The following is a 22,388-nucleotide window of genomic DNA, read 5'->3' as shown; positions in this document are numbered from 1 at the left end:
AAAAAATGATTGATTATGATTCATAATTATAATTCAAAATATTAATATTATATTAATTTTATAATTTAGAATATTTTAATTTTTATCGAAAATTATTGATTTAAAAATTAATAATGATTAGTAAAATTATATATTGCTGTAACTAAAAGAAATTATTCATCGATAGATACGAGAAAAATAAACAAAGGAAAAATCACGTATATGCCAACGATCAAACTCGTGGCTTAATTCCTTAAGCATAACACTACAATGTAAACAATACAATGTAAACAGAGACGGAGCTCGCTCTGAGTTTCTCCGAGACCACGAATCTGCGACATTGTTCGACGCACGATCGCGAGGTACGTATCTCCAATTCTATTAACAAATATATAATATTTTATTCTTTGTTAAATATTAACAAGTAAAAAGACTTCAGTATCACGAAATTAGTTTATCTAGTGGTTGTTATTAATATATTAATTTTATTTTATATTATTTTAGTTTACTTTTCTTTTTTGTTCAATTATATACGAGTTTCGAATTCACAGGATTATAAATTTTCACGATGATTTAATCCAGTATTGAAATAACATCAAATTCATGCAATTTGGTTCTAACAAAGAAAATCGAAATTGTGAAATCAGGAAACAGAATTGTTCGATATATAATTCATTTAAGGTAAGCAATTTCTTCCATTTCTGTATTATATTTTTATATACTTATACTCTATTTTTAATATTTTCGAGTAAAAACTTTGTATCGTATGGAAATTGGTCAAAATTGTCATTCATAGCATTAATTTATTCGTTTTTTTGCGTTACAGATTATTTTTTTTTTATTATTATAATCACGTATTATAATGATTATTATAATCATTATTTCTACATATAATTTTTCTAATGAAATAGGTTTATCTTATATTATATGAATAATGAAACAAAAAATATCGAACAATTAAAATCCAAAAATCCAAAAATTATAGCAAAATTAGAAATCTCGAATTAATATGATATCTGGATTAATATTCTCACTCACGTTCTATGTTCTTGTAAATGTTCGATGTAAATGCAGTTTTATGCAACGAGTACAGTAGAATACGATCGTGTTGTGTCAGACGTTCGATCGGTGACAGTTTCGTTCTACTCGTCCACGTTTGAATCGGTTTTTGGTTAGAAATTGGAGGATTGTCGAAGTTGTTAATGGAAAGTTTTAGAGAATTACTATAATAAATTGTAACGAGAGATGTATTTGTATAGATGTACACTACGAAAATTCATGCGATAAATTCTAAACTTTGGAACGAGAGTCATTAAGTGATATGGTTCTAACCTTTGTTTTCGTTAAAATTTCAATAATTTCGATAATACATATGAATTATCTAAGTGGAGCAATCGTAATGTGATAAAGTGGAATTATGTTATGGATAAGAATTTTTGGTGTCGTACATAAATAATGGAAAAAACTTATTATAAAGTAGATGTGTGATTAGTGATTGTTTTATTGTTCTTTGTAAAAATACCTTTTATGTTGAACAAATGCATGGATTGATCAGTTTTTTTCGTAATTGTTATAATTTTATGCTCCTTCTTTGTTTGAAAGATTAAGTGGATCATTAAGAGTATATAAAGTTTATTGAGATTCACGAATTTTGCTGAAAAAATTTTAAAGTTTTGGAATCAGGAATTGTGAGTTAAAGAAATATTTCTTTTTTTTAGAATTTCTTTTAGATAAGCATTTTTTATACAATATCTAATTATTGTATATTAATGTTTATAGATGTTAGAATTGTTATTCAGAATATTATTAAAATAGTATCATTTTTTATTAAAATACAAAGATAAATAAGATATTGAATGATAATTATTGATAATAATGATATAATTAAAAATAGAATTTATGTGAAAATAATTTCTGATTATTCAATTCAATTTGAAATTGTTTTAATTTATCTATATGGCTTTTTTATCAAAGAAGCCATATCAAAATGATTAATAAAAAAGATTTATTATAAAAAAATAAATTATAAATATAATATTCAAAAGAAAATGAGTAAAGACGATACCTGATTTCAGAGTTTTAGAATTAAAAATGAAAATCTTTTAAGTATATAAAATATTATTGGGATAATTTAATAAAAAACAAGATATTGCACAGTAGAACGAGATAGTCACCGATCAAACATGCGATCAAGCATTTCAATGCTAAAAATAAAAAACATTGAGAATCTTGCAGCCAAAAAAAAAAACCAATTTTCATCTACTTTAAATAAATTAAAAAAATTTCTTATAAAGTTATTGTTTTAACTTAATAAGAAAATACAAATATGTATACACGTATACATTTTCATAGAGTATGTAATCATTATTAATTCACTAAAATGTTAAAAAGAATGATTACATACTTCATATTGAAAATATGAAGAAAGAATATATTGATATTCTCTTTAGACAAGAAAGAAGTAACATTATTCCGTATTCGTGTTGCACAAAACAGTAACGAAGATAGTTTCAAAATCTGCATATATATAAATCGCTTGTTTTTCTTTTTTTTTTTTTCCAATTTTCTCAAAAACTTGCAAACGATGTATTACTTTAAATATTTTACACGTGATAACAAAAATTCCAACTATATATCACGTGTAATTGTTTCGAAACGAGGAAACAATTTTGTTATCGATAAATTAACGAATAATCTGAACTACATTTGGCATTGGAAAACAACCTTGAAACGCGACATAAGACATGAAATTCAATTCTATACGTAATGCCGGGGACTCGATATTACGAGTCGGGAAACGACCTGGCCCTGATCCAATCATCTCGTTTCAAAAACCATTTCATCCTCAAAAAACCATTCGATCCTCGACCGCGTTAGATCAATCGAAAAACGTTCTACCCTGATGACCGCCTAATTAATTTCATCGAGCCAGCGAGCACGACGCTTCCGTCGTTGCTAATTCGATGAAGCGAGCTTTCCCGTTCCAGGCCGTCGATTTCGCGCCTGTCAAACTCACCCTTATGCGAAAAAAAAAGATTGTATACAGGGTGTTTCAGATTCTGGACGCAAAAAAAATCGAAAAAAAAGGAATAAAATTTGCTCGCTCGAAACTTTGTTCCTAAATAAAACAAGATCGAAATATTTTCAAGTGCAAGTTGGTTAATTCCCCAATTTGAATATCCGATTATTCCTTGATGTTTTTTAGAATAGGTTTAAATAACAAAATTTTAATCTACTTTTTATTTTTTTTTTCACATACGAGGTACATAGAATAATTTATGCACAGATTCTAGACAGTGCTGGAAATATTTTATTGATCAGTGTAGATTTATAATTTAATTGAATCTGTTCAACAAAATCGCATCTATTTTACTTTTTTACTTTTCGAATATTCGAATTATTTATATTTTTCTACAGAAAATTCGAAATCTGATCGAAAATTTTCTTGAAGCATATATTGTTTATTTATCATCAAATCAATCCTCTTTATTCATATTTAATCAAAAATTAACCAAATTCACTCACTGCTCGAGCATTCTTCAAGCTCGATTTACACGAAAAACGAAGTTTTGAGCAAAAAAAATTGTATTCTTTATTTCCAATTCAATTTTTCATGCAGAATCCATCTTGTACCACTCGTATCTGAGACACCCTGTATATTATAACCAAGGCTTTCTTTCTCTTCTCTCTCTCTCTCTCTCTCTCTCTCTCTCTCTCCCGCTGTTCCCACGAGAACGCTCGATCTGTCCGCTCAAAAGTTGCTCCACATTCGGTGACCTTTTCCAGGGACGAGCGTAGAAAATGTCAGGGTGGCGCGTTTTACGAGAACCCCTTCTCCCTCTCTCCCTCTCTCTCTCCTTCCCTCCCTCTCCCTCTCCCTCTATCAGCGAAATGCAATCTCGACGATCGACGATCGTTTAATCCGCGAAGAGAAGAAATTACCGGGACTCGCGGCGCTCGCGGCCATTGAATTCGCGAGCTGACGACGATTTTCAACCCCTACCAGTCGCGCCACCAACCACCACCACCGGAACAGCTATTCATCCCGTGGAAACGAGACGCTAATAAAGCATCATCGGGAAAGAAATAAAGAACCGGCGGACAAATGGATAGAGGAGAGATACTAAGGCTCGATAATGGATTCCTCTCTGGCCGCCCAAGCGTTCCCCGATATTTCCGTGATATTCATCCCGTCATATTGTCACGAATGGCCGCTCAGCGAGTTGTCTAGTAATGAATCGTGGCTGTGACGTGGCGAGGTTTCGTTTTCTTTCTTTTCCTTTTTTTCTTCTTTTTTTTTTCTTTCTTTCTTTCTTTCTTTCTTTCTTTCTTTCTTATTTTCACGTTGTGTATATACGCTGTAAGATACTTTTCCATTCCTTAATGAGAAAACAGCCGGCGCATGGATGGATGGGGTTCGGGTCAAAAGGGAACACACAGGGTTTACATTAAAACGTAACTTAAACAGGGTAGGGGGTTGGAATCCGTGAATTGTGTTCCGGGCAAACGAGAAACCGGGGAAATGCTCGGAAACGCAAAACCGTTGGTTCGTTTTCTCTTTCTCTCTCTCTCTCTCTCTCTCTCTCTCTCTCTCTCTCTCTCTCTCTCTCTCTCTGACTGGATTGAAAAACCGGGGTAATGGGAAATATTTACTTCCTTGAAGAGTGCATGAAACGTTCTCTTTTGGTTGATACAAGAGAGCTTGTGGAATCTAGTATTCTCTCTTTTTAAACGTGATGCGATTCATTGATGGTATAAATTATGCTCGTAACGTAACGAGTTAAATATGTGATATGGATTATTATTTAATCTTATCACACACAGCAAATATATTAGTAATGATTGTAAAATTAGGAGATATTATAATTTGTGGTTCGTCAGAATTGAAAAGATTAAAATAAGGAACGAAGAGGATGTTTCACTTGTAAAAAGATGGAAATTCTGATAGATTATTAAAAATTATGAAAAATAAAGCACTAATAGGAAAGAACTCGTTGCCTCTAAAAGCTGCAAGATTTAAAGATACGTTATGTCATGCAAAAAGCATATTGAGGGGAATGAGAAGTGACTTTATAATGGATTGAAAGTAAAAAAGAATTGATATCGTATACACGATGTAAAATTTTATTTCATTATATTTTTGCAAAATCCGTTGCCAATTATCATTACATATATTTCTAAAGAAATATTTTGGTAAATTTTTTTGTTTAAATTATCCAAATTTTTATGAGAAATTCTCCATAAGAGATTACATTCTCTAAAGAGTTTATTTATTATCTTATTATTTTATAATAAATAAACATCTTTAGTATTTTTCCACAATTATACAAAATAAATATCGTTATATAATTTTCTTTCTCTAGTATATAATGACAATCAGAAAATGTATAAATCTATTTTGAAACAATTATCATCAATTATTCTTGTTAAAAAGCATTTCGTAACAGAATAATTTATGATAGATCAAGAAGTTTCGATCCAATAATTTCAAGTCTTACTCGCAACAAAGTCTATTCTCTAACTATTCTCTAACTTTATGTAGGCTCTGCAAATAGAAGATTATCACATACAAATTACGTGTAATATCTCAATATTACAATTCCTGATATAATAACGAACACCTTTTATTAAACTGCCCATTAAAGAAATCGTAAGGTAAAAGAACGTTTATTTAAACATATTCAATAATTTTCTACTTTAAATCCAAAGTTTTCGTGCAATGCCCATTCATTAAATCACTTTTAAATCTAAACCTCGACTAATTCAATCATAAATTCAACGATAACCAATCTGCTCTTAAATCATTCTCAACACGTTAAACGTCAGCTTTTCGTGTTCTTTACCAGTCAAAGATCCCGATCAAACGAACTTTTATTTCTTATGCATTAACGAGACCATTTGCATTGCAAATACGGCTATATTTAACAAACGTTCAACGAATAAGAAACAAAACATACATATATATATATATTTTAGTAACGTTAATATTACATATCTACGCAATTAATGCGAAATTTCCAAAGGAAATCCCTCTCAATTTGTACCCCATTTTCAATTATTCGTTATCACCCGATAACGAGACAAGTACACGTACAACGTCATCACGCAATATCATCCACGATTTAATCTTATCTGGTCTTGACTCCGGAATATGCGGGATAACAAGTAAACTTAACTATCAACGAGCACAAGAGGTCGGAAATATCGTCGTTAGTATGACTGTCCCGTGGTTGACTCCAACCCGGAATCGAAGAGATCGATCATTCTTGCGAAACCGTCCGCGTGTTATCGGCAGTTCCTCCGTAACCTTGCGAAATTATTGAACGAGCGTGAGTTAGGAGGCACGTTGCCCGATGGAGAACGACCTCGGCCACGATCATTCCCTCTTGGCCGGGCATATTTACTCGTCGCGTAAATCGGAGGGCACGTTGCATCGTTGGGGATTAAATCAACGCGCTCCGCTTCGTTGATGGGGATGAAGTGAAACGAGATGGATGGTCGGAAAAGGATAGAGTGATGCTGGTCGAGCGATAGGATGAGGATGGGAAAAAGAGAGAAAGAGAGAGAGAGAGGAAAAAGCTGGAATAGGTGGAGTAAAAGCAAGAGGAAGTAGGGGACACAAGAGGAGGAAGAGGAGGAAGAGCAACTATGGTGGGGGATCAATTTAGAAGCCGTGACTCACTCGACACGGTGACGTCGTTAGCGCACCCCTTCCGTTCTCCCCTCTATGCTACCCTTAAAAAAGAGAAAAAGGAGGAAGGAAGAAAGACAGAGAGAGAGAGAGAGAGAGAGAGAGAGAGGTAGATAGAGAAAGGGAAAAAGAATAATCCGGTCACAATTCTTTCTCTCTCTAAGCGAAAACTAATCGAGGCCAGTGCACACTACTGGGAAAAGAACGAAACGAAGGGGGATGGGGGGATGTTCTCGACTACTCGGCCGGTCGACGAGCCTCGAGTATTATTTCTGGTATTCGTGTATACCACTGTTATCCAATGAGACGAGGGCCGCGGAGGTGGCACGCGGAAAGTGAAGCGGAAAGGGCACCGCACCAGAGTCATCGTTGTGCACGATAACACCACCGTCCCTCGTTACGTNAAAAAAAAAAAAAAAAAAAAAAAAAAAAAAATCTCGACGCACCGGTGGAGTCGAGTTTTACCTACGCCCATGTACTTCACGCGCCAGTGACTCCTGTTTACAGAACCGACTGCGAGGGCGGGGGTTGGGAAGAAGAAGAAGAACGAAAAACGCGAGCGAAGAGAAAGAAGGAGGATTGCTGCGGGAGAAAGGGGAGATGGTGTAAACGAGGAAGAGGATGCAAAAGGGGGAAGTATCCAACGCATCCTCGCTCCCCCTCGCCCACCGGAGCCAGCGTCCCCTCGCCCCAATTACCGTGCCCATCGCTCGCACCACCTCGTCCACGCTCGTAATTTGCATCCGACCTCTATTTCCTTCGTAGTCGTCGAACTAAATGTCTCTTGTGAAATTGTCGAGGGAAACTAAACAATCTTATTGATGGATATACGCGTAGTATTTATTATGACAATCACGAATGATGATGAAATTATTTTATTTAGAATTTAATTTAAATAATGGAAGAACAATCGTGGATAGAAGCGATATCTAGTCAGCTATCGAGCTATAGATATGATAAGAAATTTACACGTTGGAAAGAAATGTGTGTCCTCGAAGAAAATCATTGATACTCACGAGGCACACGATCAAGGATCAGGCTCTCGGTTAGGAGACGTCGACTCCTAGAGCGATGACCGACGAGCATCCTACACACCGATTCCTCTGTTCCACGAGTCCTGGCGTCGAGGACCCGGATGATCCTCCCGTTGTCACTCCGGCAACACCCACTTTCTCCTCTGGCCTCGTAACCTCGAGGGCCACTTTTCCTTCTCTCCCTCGCCACCGTCGTCGAACGAGGCGCAGCACTACTCTGACAGCACCACCACTACCACCACCACCACCACGATACGATTCTCGACTGCCAACGGACACCACCACGATAGGAAACCACCACTACCGCTACGACCACCACTACCACTGCCACTCGCCACCACGAGTAGCAGGCACAGCAGCTCGTCGTGTCGTCTCGATACTGACAACCAGTTTGCAAACGGAGTTACGCGGGATTTTCTTTATCTATAGAAGCTGTCGTGCGATTAAACTCCGTAAGAATTCATTGCACCATCATATTCGAACGAGTTACGATCGAGTGGCGTTGTCAAGTGTTGGCTCTGACGGTCACTATTCGCGTTGACACATCGCGTGACCATCGACGAGGAACTCTCTGAACGCGAGCAACACGCGGCGACCTATGAGCATGGGATGATTCCGTAGCTCGCTGCGGAAACTCCACCGTGAGCTGGCCTATCTACGCGCCTGTCTGCTCTCCTAAGCCTCGAATGCCGCCCCCTTTCGTCCCGCCACGGCGCCTTCTGGCCAGTCACGACATAAATGTATGCGCGATCGTGACACACGCGTGTCCGTGACACATCCCAGCATGCGCCCTTCTACGCGCGCCTCGTATCGCACGCGTCTGAATTCATTCGACTATAGTCGGTGTCGCTGCTTTCGATGCGTCGACTAGGGAATTTATCTTTTCGAGAAGAAAAAGATAAATAGGTAAAAATCAGCAAAAATACTTTTTAATTATTGATGTCAGAAATTTTTCGTATTTGGCAGGAAAGTTTTATTAAATGTATTAGAAGAAGAAAGATTTTTTATAAAATATTAATATTGATAATCATTAACATATTTTAGAATATATTATAATTTTTTTTTTTTTTTTTTGTTAAAATTATTCATATATTATTTACTATTACTTTTTTCTTCGTGTTAATAAAATATATTATGAGTATTTTTATTTAAAATTTGCCGCCAAGAATTCTATGCAAGTTACGAATTAGATATAATCTAGGGACTTTTTCGTGTAAAAAAAACTAACCTGTCATCTTTACCTGTCGCGTAAACTCGTCTATTTTTTATTTATGAAATTATACTCTGTGAAGTTTATAATGATCAGGAAAAAATTTTCATCTTGTATTCGTAATTCATCTATGAAAATTATAAGTGAATTTTGTGTGAATAAAACATTATTATTTTACAATTTCAGTCGCAGCTATAATTAAACTGTTAGTAATACATACATACAGTTGGATGTTGTGATTACTTTTCAATTAATATTCGATATTATGAGATGACATATAATATGTCCTTGTATTCGAGGTTAGAATATATTATAAATCTATAGAAGATTATTACTAGTTAAATACAATCGGTGATTGTAGAAGAATATCATCAGAGTGTCATGGCGTGACATAATGACAGAACGTACATTTCTGACCGACGAATTCGGTACTAAATTTAATATGTGGGGTGGATTTCGTTATAACAGGGGCTTCCTAATATTGTTCCTGATTCATGTTATTGCATTTCAATGTTTTATATGTAAGTATTTGTTGATATCACATAGTGTTCATTACAGCTTTTCTAACAAATCTAGTTTCCATGCATGTAAAAATGCATGACCTATATCATATGTTTCTTGTCATAATTTTTACGCATGCTCATTATAATTTATTCAAATAAATTTCTTCTATAAGTTATCTTAATTTGTTTTTTGTATTATGAATTTTCTCCTTTTTTTTCCGAACAAGCTTTATCATTCAATTAATTAGATGTATTTGAGTATTTGAAATTACTGTCTTGCAATTTTATTAAAATTATAAATTATTTATTCATTTGTTATAATTTATATTATTATAATTTTTATATTTCTGTTTCAAAGATTATCAAGAGCGTTATAAATGGCAAGAATTAAGAAACACGCTGGAGTCAATAATTGTTGAACAACGAGATATATATGGGTTAACATATAGTGTAATTAAGAGATTAGAGGGACATAATATGCTCAATGGAGGAAAACAGGATCTCACAAAGAAACCTACTATTTATGCCATCACTCCCACATTTACCAGACCTGTACAAAAAGCTGAACTAACGCGATTATCACAGACGTTTTTGCATATACCAAATTTTCATTGGATCGTTGTCGAAGATGCGGAAAGAAAGACCAATCTTGTTACACGATTTTTAGAAAATAGTGGTTTAATTTATACGCATTTATCTGCAGTAACTCCACCTAATTATAAATTAGGTCGAAACGATCCGAATTGGAAAAAGCCGCGTGGAGTCGAACAACGAAATGCGGCATTACGATGGCTTCGAGAAAATCTTAAATTGACTGACAAAGGAATAGTATATTTTGCAGATGATGACAATACGTATTCGATTAAATTATTTCACGAGGTAAGAACATTAATGATATATATCGAGCGATTATTTTAATCACGAAATCATTATATAATCTAGATATGTTCCAGATGGAAAAAATAAATAAAGTCGGCGTTTGGCCAGTGGGTTTAGTTGGTGGTTTAATGGTTGAGAAACCGATATGTGATAATATGACTAATACAATAATTGGTTTTAATGCTGCCTGGAAGCCAGATCGTCCATTCCCATTGGATATGGCAGGTTTTGCAATCAATTTGCAACTTTTATTAGAAAATAAAAATGCTGTTTTTTCATATGACGTTCAAGGTGGATATCAGGAAAGTGAAATTTTGTCTCAAATCATCACTAGAAAGGAATTGGAACCATTAGCAGATTGTTGTACAAAGGTACTTTTAACTTGTTAATTTTTAAATTCTTTATTTCTTGTGTAAATTAAGTAATTCCGTTTTTGTTTGTTAGGTGTATGTATGGCATACACGAACAGAACCGCCGCAATTAAATGTGGAACAAATGTTAATAAAGAAAGGTAAACATTCGAATATAGGGATTGAAGTGTGATAATAATATTAGATTGTAGTATATATTGCAATTAAAAGAGCCTGCAAGGTTAGATACATAAAAATATTGCAAAAGTAAATATTATTACGTTCGCTATGTTATAAAAAAAAAATAAATTTTATATACATTTTTCATTAACATTCAGCTACATATTTTTAAAATAAGAAAAAATGCAGTGCCATGACAGGTAATAGCTTATAATTACATATTCGATAAGGATATTATAGATATACATGATACCAATGAATTTTAGATAGAATATGTTTATTAATGCATGATAACATGGTGGCCTGAATGACATATTTTTAAGCTTTATTTTAATCTATAAATCGATCGCTTTTTATACTTTTAACGCGCCTATTAGTACGAGTTCCTTTTATTTTATACCACAAAATACGCGTTAATTTTTAAAAATATAAAGAAGAAATAGTGCTCGAATAAATAAAATTTTTACGTTAAAAAAAATGGAATAAAAAAAATGTTCAGACGTGAATCATTTGACCTTAAAAATGTTTTTTATCCTTTATTAGTCGAGTACGTTTCCTTGACGCGTACAGAAAAAGCATACATAAAAAATATGCCTTATACCTACGAACTTTAATAATATTTGTAATATTTTTTAAATTGGAAGATGCGCAATAATACTTTTCGAGGGAAGCTACTTGGGTTACGGATTTTGGCAACGAATTTAAAATAGCTAGATAGAAACATGTCTTTTCCTTCTCATCAAAATGCCAATTTTTGACTCAATGAGGAATTAAATACTGTATAACGATTACAATGAACAATCCTTCATTTTTTTCTTTTTTTTCGAATATATATATATTTCTCGTGTATAATGTGTACTCGTTGACTTATAAGCTAATAAGTACTATATATTTGGCAAAACTCTGTGTTTACGGTACGTAAAAAAGCTACCAATGCAGAAAGTGTGTTCGCAAGTAAGGATGATTTTTAATTTACTTTTTTTTATAGGTAAAGGTATAACTTTCTTAAATAAATATACACACGATTAATTATTTTTTGCAATTCATATTTACTAGTCTTTTTGTTTCTCTTTTGTTTTGCGAACACACCTTCCAACCTCGCATACAACATTCTAATCTTACCAAACTTTTCTAAACTTATTTCCAATATTTCTTAAAGTTTAGGAAAAACGTTTACAAGCATTTACAAAAACTTATCACATTTTAACTGCATTTTCTTGAAAAGCCATCTTACACATTAGGACAAAAATGGTATTATTTTGTTATCGAATAAAATAATATATATATATATATTTATATGGCAGCTTTCGATTGATTTTTTTTTTTTTTTTTTTTTTTTTTTTTGAATAACTTGCTCTTAACAAAAAAATCTGGATCTTTGTTACAATTAGCAAGTATTATGATTTAGTATTCAAAGCGAGAAAAGTTCAATGTATGTTTAATTTATCAAAGATATCGCTGCTTTGATTATACTATACATATATATTAGAGAGACTTAATTTGTCGAAAGATACATTTGAGGACTTATTAAAACGGTATCGCGATCGATATATCGAATGCAATATTCTTTTGAAATCTTCCTTTAATTTTCGTATTTTACAGTTTTTTAAGTATACTGTTCTCTAATTGCATCGATAATACGATCGTGATAATACACAATTTTATCGATTAGAATTCGATCACAATAGCTGCCTAGTTCTCTTAGATTACTTTCTTTCTAAAGGTAACTACATAGGATACGTAAAGTACTAATAATGGAAATGTAAAAATAGTAAAGAGATACTAGGGCTGCTCTTGCATACGACGCCTCAACGATGTAATCTTTATATTATAAAATGTACATGGTAAAAACTATCGCGATAAATTAAATCAAGGATATAAAAAGAAATATCCACGTAAAAAGTATCTCGAAATAAAAGATAAAAATATTAACTAACCGTGAATAAACGCATGGCAGATAACCAATACGTCAATCATGATTGATACGGCAAGACAATAGTATAATCATACCCAAAAACTGAGCGATAGATATTTTTGTAAAAACATTGTTTACAGCTAGAGGAAACACATACTAATAATAAATCTTGTCAAAAGATATAAACGACGAATTAAAGCGAAAATTATTTATTATTATTACTGAGTTATTTAATTCTCAATGATAACCGGTACAATTTATTTTCATGAAGTTTCGCGCTTAAACGAATCAGTCTTTGAAATTAAGTCATATATAATCACGAAATTGATAATTCGTCGTTTAAAGACAAATATAAAAAAAAAATGAAATGCTTTGCGGACCATGTAATATGACTTCTAATTAAAAAAAAACATACATGAATGGAACATGTCGAAGAAATATGATAACTTTATATATGTACACAGATCGAAGATACACCATATAAAATGATGAATCTCATTTAAAGAGAGAGAGAGAAAATCTATTCCACTCGTTCCCACTTCGTTCGCCAACTTTTTAAAATCTCGGATTTTATTTCTATTAACTATGATGTTCTATCTATTAACGTAGAAGAAACGATATGGAATAAGTCAAATGTACCTTTTTAGTTTCGTGCTGTGCACATGATAACACAGTACTACCCAGCGTACTAGACTGCAGTTATCTAGAGAGTGCCTCGAAGCAATGATCACTAATTATCGACCAACTTCTACCAATTTCGCGATTAATTTTGTACATTCTCTTTTTGTATAAGCGATTTATCTAATTTCTCCTTGCAATATTTGCTACGTTACATTACATCGATAATTTTTTCTTTTTCCCCAAACACAAAACGAATTATGTATTTTACTATAAATCGTAAACTACATATGTGTCTCTCTGTTACACTTTGATGATTACATCGGTGAGGGAAAGGGGAAAAAGAAAAAGATTTATTTTTCTTATAAATACAGAACTATCAAGACTTGTGAAAAATGTATGTGCAGATAATTTTGTATCGAGAAAAATTGATAAAGTGCAGACTTATGAATAAATGCTAAGATCGTTTTATCGTACCCTCAAGAAGAAGGGACAAGAATGTACGCGCGAATTATCGCGTCGCTCATTGGATATTCCGCGAATGAAGCAGTCGAATACGATTTTGTATTGTTCGATCGCGGTCAGATGGCGCATGGTGTCTCATTTATGAAACAGGACGAGATGTCGCTTTTAACATCTCAGTACTTTACGTCCTTGCGCAATATCCCGAATAGAATCGTGAATCAAAATTCGAATTCGTCAAAGGAGAAGATTTTTGACAAGTGCAAAATTCTGTTCCCTACGTGTATGTTTCGGGATGTACGGGCTATTTTTGTGTTATTCGAGAACACTTGGCCAGGAGTAATGTTTCCACGATGATTTACAATCTAGTACGCCGGAAGAATATCTAGACAGCTGAATCCTTTCCGACGAAACCGGTCTTTGAAACGGATCTCTTCCCGTCAAACGTGATAGATGTCTCCCGACGCAGGCCCGAGTCGATGATCGGTGTGATTTTCTTCTCTTCCTTCAGTGGCTCCTTTTCGTCTCTAAAATGTTTCAATAGAAATTCACGGTTATTAATAGAAAACGATTTGTCAAGTGCTTTTTTACGGTTACTTCTAGTATTGGGCATAAAAGAGCATGTTGAAATGCGACGCGTGGTGCAACATTGAATAATACGCATAATGCATGCCATTACTCGTTAGTATTGTGTATTTGCAATAGGGATTCCTATATTTCTTTTCATCTTGGCGTATTTTATGTAATAAGATGTGAACGAATAATTGAACTTGGGCTATGTATAAATGTTGCAGTACGAAAGAAATTTGCGTGGTAAAAAACATTCATGAAAAGGTAAGTGTGTATAATAAAATGTTCAATCATTAAAATATTTGTAGACCTTAGAGTATATTTATACTTAGATTATATTTTTAATCGAGTAAAAAATATTTCGATTTTCGTATTAACCTTTTTAACAAGGCAATGGAATTGAATTACCTACTTTCACGGTTCAAATGGAATAGGATTAGAGCGAATGGTGGTGAGTGTGCTATGTAGTTAACGAGCAATTAATATCACTTCAGAGTGTTGATCTCTCATGCAACATAGCCAAAGCATGGGCGAATAATGACGATAATTTATGCAACACGTGTAGAGGATGACAGAAAGATAAAGATAGGTAGATAGATAGAGAGATAGAGAAACAGAGAAATGGAATGCGCGCCGAAGAAAAAAAAGAGAAAAGAGAGAAAAAAGTAAGCATTAAATGAATTGAACATGGTTAATAATGTATAGTGTTCTTTTGTACGAAAAGTGGTTGGCGGCAAATTAAATTATATTAAAATAAAAAAAAAAGAAACGGGAAAAAAAGACAAAGTTTGTTTCATGCTGCAATTTTGTTTCATCGACGGGCATTGTCAATTTTGTCTTCATAGATGCTATTCTTCATTATATTCGATGTTCCAGGATTTTTATCAGCATCGAGGAATCGAGAAAAATAAAAAAATAAATAAAAATAGGAGGAATAACGTCTGTAGTAACGTTAACGTTAGGCAAATGAAAAAAAAAAAAAAAAAGAAAAAAATATCATGCGAAGTAGAAAGCCGTGTCAGAGCTCCTTCGTGAGGGGCCATGCTTCTTACTGATTTTCATTTATGTATCTCTCTTACATGGCAGTGTGTTTGACCAATTTAATGGTATTTTTTCCACTACTCGAGTCTTGGATGGCCGTGACCCCGGCGACATTGGCCATTTTTTGGTCGCAATACGGCAATGGAAACCGCCAACCGTAAAGACTACCGGTAAAGAAAAAAAAAAGAGACAGATGCGAGAGGGTCAAAGTGTCTCCTAATGGCGAGCTAGATTCTAACGAGTTAACTGGATCATTTAACCATAGAATATTTTTAGCAGGACAAATATATAACTCCGAAGATTTAATAAAAAGGCGAAAAAGAATTCTTGGTTTCGATTTGTCGAATATTCATTAAGTTAGAATTATAAAAACTCTTTCGTTTAGTTTTTTGTTTGGCATTCCCTCTGTATTAATAAAATCAAAAACACTATGGTCAAAATTTTGATAATTCAAATTTATGAATTTCAATATTATGAATTCATTTTTAGAAAAATTAATATTGATATGATATTTTGAATTAGATATATACTCTTTTAGAGTATATATTTAAGAAATAAAAACAATTTAAATATTATTTTGTAAATATTTTTGATATAGATATAGATTTTTGTTTAGATTTTTAATAAATTTATCTGAGAATGATTTACAAAATTTAAATAAATTTAAGAGTTTAACTATAAAAATTTTTAATACTTTGATAACTCTGCAACAAATCAATATTCCACGAATATTCAAATAAGCAAATTCACATTATTCTTCCAACTCGTCCAACGTCCCGTAAACTAATTTGCACGTTAGTCACGGCTCTCTCAGGAATCTCGATTCGAATCGAAAATTCGTTCGACAGGCAGGAGATAAAAGAAAAAAGATCCACGGGGTTCTTGTACGAAGTTCGATGGTGGGCGGAAAGTTCGATGACACGGTAAATATAGCGCCAAAGACTTGCCAAAGCACAATGTAAAATATATGTATAATGTATGTGTAAAATGTATATAAGGATGTCGAGTAAATCAATCTAAAAATCGTGAGTATGTCCTCGTGTGTTACGTGTCTTGTTATCGAAAGAATTTGATTGGAATGAGCCTCACCTGCCAAGTTTCGCGTCCTCTTCGTCCACTGGTTTCCGGCGGGAACGTTCGCAGACGTAGTAAATGATTCCTGTAATAAAAATATCGTGGAATTATTTATAAAAAAAAAAAAAAAAATAGTAATTAGGTCGATTATAAAAAACTTTCTCCGTGAAATATTCTTTACTTTTCTTTTCTCTTTTTTCTTTGCTCGATAAAATTTACTTCTCGAACCAGGCTAAACTTTACGTGACGATTCAGCGTAATCTAACATTGCAATTTTAGTGCGGAATCACAGTTGCACTTTCAGATAAATCTGCGTTGCAATTTGGGAACAAGTTTACGCCGCGAGTAATTCCAGATAAATTCACGCTGCTATATCAAGCAAATTAACGTTGTAATTTCATATAAATCCAGTTTGCAATTTTAGATACATTCAGAGGGGGCACAAGAGTTAATAAATTCATGCTACGCGTGCAATGTAATATCGTGACGTGATTTTAGGTAGATTTATGTTAAAATCTTGAATAAATTTGTCGTTTCGTAAATTAATTACACTTGCGATGCAATTGTTAATAAATTTATATTATACTTTTGTTTATATTGGAATTCTATTTATTATATTATAAAATTTTATGTTAATGTTCTGAATCACTGCACGGTGAAATATCCCGAATAAATTTGTCACGAAAGTATAGGGTATACTTGTGGTGAAAATTCACATCTTCGCTTGAAATTATATTTATTAAATTGCTATGTTTTGTTTGTTTTCACAGTTCCAAATCACAGTTTACATTGAATCGGTTTACGTTTTTATTAATATTATTCGGCAAAATTAAATATTATCGTTTCGTATCGGTTTAAATTTGTAATTTTAATTGCATTTGTTTCGCAACTTACGCGATTTTCATGTATTTTAATATAAAATTATAAATTTCAATTTATGTTATAATTTTATGCAAGTTGATATATATATATTTTATCAAAAAAGATTTTTAATTTTTATTAAAAAATTGCTCGATGAATTAACGAATTCGTTAAATTTATTTGAAAAAGTATTCTCACCTGTTTTGTGCGCGCAACAGCAAATCACGTCGATCACGATAATAATAATGAACAGTACCGCGATCACAATACCGATTATGGCTGCGCTCGATATCAGAGGACCTTGATGATGAACCACGGTAGTGTCTATACCTTGAAGTATAAGAATTATATATCAGATGAATATTACGTTAAAAATACATATTGTTCGTTTGCAATCCGTTAGTGCAGAAGCATTACTTAACGATGTTTGGTGATGATATGGAAAGGAAATTATTTCCCGTCAAAAATGTATTATTTAAAAATTTCAAAAGTTTGTTGTCATGTGAAAATAATTAAGAAAATAAGGTATAATATTCCTTTTCAAAATTACAATATTTTAATTTGTTTAAATTCATAGATAATTCATTTTTAAATAATAACAATAACGATAAGAAATAAAAAACAAGGCAATTTTTTAAATAACGAAAATTGAACTTTTATTACTTAAGAATGTTAGTAAATAGGATTGGATAAATATAGTACTCGAAGATAAATTGATTCATATCTGAACTAAACTTCACAAGTCTGAGAAATCGTACATGACAAGAAACCTTCTTCTAAACTTCGCTTCTCGAAATCCTCTTCACTTACATGTTTCCACGTAACCGATTGCAAGTATTCCGAAGCAATAAAAATCAATAAGGTAGACAATTCAATCTTGACCTGATACAACGTCGAACATCACCAAACACGTTACGCGAACGATTAATTTTAGTCTCCTGAAAAGAAACAAGATCGGCGGGGGGGTTCTGGGGAAGTGCCAAAAATCCGTTTTCATCAAAGCGTAGAAGACACGTAAGGAACCAAGAGAACTAAACAGACATACACCAAACCAAACCAAAGCGAATCAACGTACATACGTTATGTATATATATATATATATGTGTGTATACCAATGAAAGAATGATCGATCGACGAAGAAGCGGTAATAATAAGCGTGATTAAAAACAAATAAAAAAAAGAAAGAAATAAGAAACAAGAAGAAGAACAGAAAAAAAGGATAAAGGAAATCAGAAAAAAAAGAAAAGAAAAGAAAAGAAAAGAAAAAAAAAGAAAAGAAAAATAAAATAAGATAGCTGGTGCGCAAAGATACATTTGTGATACAAAGCTAAACGTAAGAGCGACAAAAAGGGTGCTTTGGATTCCCTTCTATTCGGACGCAGAGATATGGGTGCTGAGAAAGCTCAAGGAAGGGGGAAGAAAGCTTCATTCGCTACCTTTCTCTCCCGATGTTAGTTTCTACGCGTCTCACTAGTCTAAATGTGCTACCTCCACACACATAAAGCCATATATATATATATGTATATATATATATATTTTTTTTTAATTCATTGAGTGCCTTTTACACGCGCGCGCGCTCTCTCTCTCTCACGCTCGCTTTTTTGGCTTCAAAAAGTCAACAGAGAGGGACTACTACGATATATATGTATACTTAGCAGATGTATGATACACATTACGCCCATCGTTCAACTCTTCTGACTTCACCATATATTTACCGTTTTCTTTCTCGGCGCATCCCCTCGTGTATTTTCTTTTTCTTTTTTTCTTTCTTTTTTTTTTTTCTAGTTTCTTTTGGTTTTCTTTCGCCCTTTTTCTTGTCCTTTCTCTTTCTTTTTCTTTTTCTTTTTCGTTGAAAACAGGTGAGCGGAAAATAAACGAGACGGCCGGGAGAGAAACCATCTCAAATTGCTCTGCCCGTTTCGCTCGAGTTCTCTTTGTTGGACCTTAACCCCTTAATGCTTATGTGTTGTCGCGGTCTGATCATCGAAGTGAATGATTCAATTTACCGTGTATCGTGTCTTAGGCTATTCCGTTTGATGCTGTTAATATTTTCTGATGGACACTGATGAATGAATAAGGCTGTTCGATACACGGATGCTTCCGGTCGATCGATCGGTTTTCTTCGAACAGGCTCACTGACTTCTTCTTCTTCTTCTTCTCCTTCTTTTTCTTCTCCTCCTTCTTCTTCTTCTTCTTTGCCTCTTTTGTTTCTCTGCGTTCTTGACGAGTTTCCTTTTACTTTTTATTTTTATTTCTGGATTTAATTAATATAATTATTTAATTTTATAGTTATAGAGTTGCATAATTTTTATTTATTGAGAATCGTGAAGAGATCATAATTTTGATTGTACTGGTGGTAATAATTTTTGCAAGAAAAAATTACGAATGTCTGGAAAATATATTTAATTTTATCGATAGAATTATAGTTATTGAACAAAATGTAAGTATTCTCTTGCGTAAATTTTTGTTGTAAAGATAAAGAAATTTTTTAATTCTTTGTTAATATTAATTTTACAAAATTAATGATATAAATTATCAATGAGAAATTGTACTCTTTATTTTTGATATTTTTGATATTATTATTCTACGAATAATTAAATAATTTTATTTATTAATAAATAGTACGCTGTAGATGCAATCTTTAAATTTTAATTAATTATTAAAATTGTATCCAACTAGAGTTCGCAAATTCACAATTAATATCTTGTATATCAAGATATACACGAATATATATGTAGCATTTATATCTTATATCTCATTAGAGGAGTACGTTTCCGTTTTCATCAAGAATTTAATAAGTTTAATAATCAGACAGCTTTATTTCCTTCGAGTGCATTATTTCGCTACGAATATTCTCGTTATCATATTTCCTTCCTCACATTCCAACCGACAACAATCTCCATTTGTAATCCTCTTTAAGTAAAATATATAAAACAAATTTATAAACAATTATTCTCGAGACCAAATTCCCAATTCCCATTCCCATACAATTTGTTGCACTCGTAATGACGACTTTTGTTTGCAATCTTCTTTAAGATAAGATATCGCGAAACATACACCGTCCATTATCGTATTAGAATTTAATTTTTATAAAATAAAAATTGTCTGTCTTTAACCCGTAAAACCCGAACAATCATTGCATCAAGAGGTTAAGTCCCTCAGAATAATAATAATATTCTCGACTTCTCATTTATATCCTTGTTTTAATTCTTATTCTAATTCCCTTTTTTAATTCCAGGAACTTTTAAAGTCCACTTTATCTCCCATTACGGTCCATTACGAGAATCTCCATATAAAATCGCGACTCTCATAGGAGTGGGAACAATTTGATGGTGGCTTCTCTTCTGGCAGATTCATTTGGTATTGTATTCCTTAAACATTCACATATATATTTCCATACTCATATTTACAATAAGTGTAAGATTTTTTTTTTCCAAAGGGGAAAAAACGGTAACACGTTCAACCCCCTCGTTATAAATACGAATGTATATATATATATTATATAGTATATTAGGCACTATGCTAGCACACATAATTCTTGCACGTGTGTGTTTGTGTGTGAGAATGTTAACTCTCTCTCTCTCTCTCTTTCTCTCTTTCTCTCTCGCTCTCACTCTCTTTCTCTCTAGATTTTTTTCATATACATATAATACTTATATATACTATATATATATATACGTTTGTACATATACATGTGTATACAGATCGTAATTAATACGTACAATCGCCGGAAATTACACGTGAATACCGCGAATCCTTCATACTGTTGGATCATATTCGCGAAACAAAGTCCCTTTTTCAATCTTCTTTCCACTCGATCGAGCAAAGAGAAACAAAATGGCGCTTAAAGACAGTTCATGCACTGTTCTTTTCTTATTAGACATGTTATTTCCTTGGTTGAAATTTCATTCTCGTTTATCTCTAACGTACCAAGATGGGTTGATTGAACGTTGCTTATTAAGAAAAATCCTTCAAGAATGACATTCTTTTTATTTTTTTCTGTCGAATTGTGTAGGAGAATTGTAGTTGTGTTTAATTGTTATAGATTTTTATTTATTTTTAGCAACGGCCCATTATTGTATTGCGAGTCACTAAGTTCCATCTAAGTACGCTAGAAGTTCTTCATAAGAAAACTGGGTATAAGAACTTTCGAATTTTTATTTTCATTAAAAAAAAGTTTTTAAATATTTAATCTAATGAATGATTATGCGAGATTAATAGGAATTTTGTTAGATTAAACCCAGTTTGCTTATATACGTTAGATTTATTTCTATTATATTCCAAAAAATGGTATTTTTTTAACGGAAATTTTTATTCCTTTGCAGCGAAAAAATTAAATCATTAAATTAATCTTACATCTCATCGAATATATTTTCCTTCAACTCAACTCTAATCCCTCGAGTTTACGTATATATATCTGTCAGAACGCATCGATGAAGAAGAGATACATTTCGTAATAGAAAATAGTGGACGACCAATTCGATTTCAATCGTCGATTGAAATAAAAAAAAAGAAAAAGAAGAAAAAAAAGAGAGAGAAGATAAAAAAAAATCGTCTCTTCTCGAGTGCTGCAATTGACAGGATCGTGGTCTCGCTATTATCATTACAGACTGTTATGCCAGGTACATTTTTCCTCGGGGAAAAATATCCGATACGAAATGAACGAGAGGATTGAAAATGTAACGATGGTACTGAATAAGAGGGGAAAAAGAAGATATATAAAAAAAAAAAAAAGAAAGGAGGGGGAAAAAGATTGAAAATGTGTAGGATAACTGCGAACAGTAACGAATTTCAAGGAACGATTTTAGTACGGTAGAAATTAACGATGGAAAATTCCACCCCCGAACTGTGTCCATTTTAATTTTGCTCGTTCACGAATAATTTTTTCTCCCATTTTTACCAGTCGTCCTCATAGTTGATTTGATACAAGGGGACGAAGAGACGGGACTGGAACACACACACATATATATATACGATATATGTACGAGGAATTGCAATTTTCATGGAACAATATGATAACT

The 22,388-nt window shown here is 32.8% G+C and overlaps 3 protein-coding genes across 12 annotated transcripts in view; 1 reads left to right on the top strand and 2 right to left on the bottom strand.

Annotated features, from left to right (window-relative positions):
• The window catches only part of LOC122711134, a 45,036-nt gene extending 36,545 nt beyond the window's left edge, over positions 1-8,491 (bottom strand). For 2 of the 3 annotated variants that reach the window (XM_043929611.1, XM_043929619.1), the window contains exon 1: positions 7,687-8,485. The gene's annotated coding sequence lies outside the window, so the exon portion shown is untranslated. Of the gene's footprint in view, positions 1-7,686 lie in introns of all 3 variants that reach the window. The other variant, XM_043929636.1, reaches the window with a different exon arrangement.
• Positions 534-22,201, top strand: LOC122711206 (galactosylgalactosylxylosylprotein 3-beta-glucuronosyltransferase I). 5 transcript variants are annotated; one of them, XM_043929750.1, is made up of 7 exons: positions 534-660; positions 9,101-9,435; positions 9,776-10,296; positions 10,371-10,667; positions 10,741-10,807; positions 20,606-20,727; positions 21,693-22,201. In XM_043929750.1, exons 2-6 carry the CDS (start codon positions 9,309-9,311, stop codon positions 20,695-20,697), a joined length of 1,104 nt encoding a protein of 367 aa, XP_043785685.1. In that variant the 5' UTR covers positions 534-660; positions 9,101-9,308; the 3' UTR covers positions 20,698-20,727; positions 21,693-22,201. The 5 variants fall into 5 exon arrangements, with proteins under 5 accessions (XP_043785685.1, XP_043785720.1, XP_043785694.1 ...); XM_043929759.1 differs by lacking the exon at positions 534-660 and adding an exon at positions 8,499-8,610; XM_043929785.1 differs by lacking the exon at positions 9,101-9,435 and having other exon boundaries at positions 541-660.
• LOC122711156 (fasciclin-2-like) overlaps positions 11,819-22,388 on the bottom strand; it is a 164,491-nt gene continuing 153,921 nt past the window's right edge. For 3 of the 4 annotated variants that reach the window (XM_043929656.1, XM_043929648.1, XM_043929664.1), the window contains 4 exons: positions 17,566-17,697; positions 16,522-16,591; positions 15,471-15,596; positions 11,819-14,348 (listed from right to left, as the gene is read on the bottom strand). In XM_043929656.1, coding sequence (XP_043785591.1) covers positions 14,207-14,348; positions 15,471-15,596; positions 16,522-16,591; positions 17,566-17,697 — 470 coding nt within the window. In that variant the 3' untranslated portion in view covers positions 11,819-14,206. The remainder of the gene's footprint in view (positions 14,349-15,470; positions 15,597-16,521; positions 16,592-17,565; positions 17,698-22,388) is intronic. The other variant, XM_043929674.1, reaches the window with a different exon arrangement.

Source organism: Apis laboriosa, unplaced genomic scaffold (genome assembly GCF_014066325.1).
Source record: "Apis laboriosa isolate Shangri-la unplaced genomic scaffold, ASM1406632v1 scaffold111_cov153, whole genome shotgun sequence".
Classification (NCBI taxonomy): domain Eukaryota; kingdom Metazoa; phylum Arthropoda; class Insecta; order Hymenoptera; family Apidae; genus Apis; species Apis laboriosa.
Note: the sequence above shows the minus strand (reverse complement) of the source record. Positions and strands in the feature narration are given on the sequence as shown.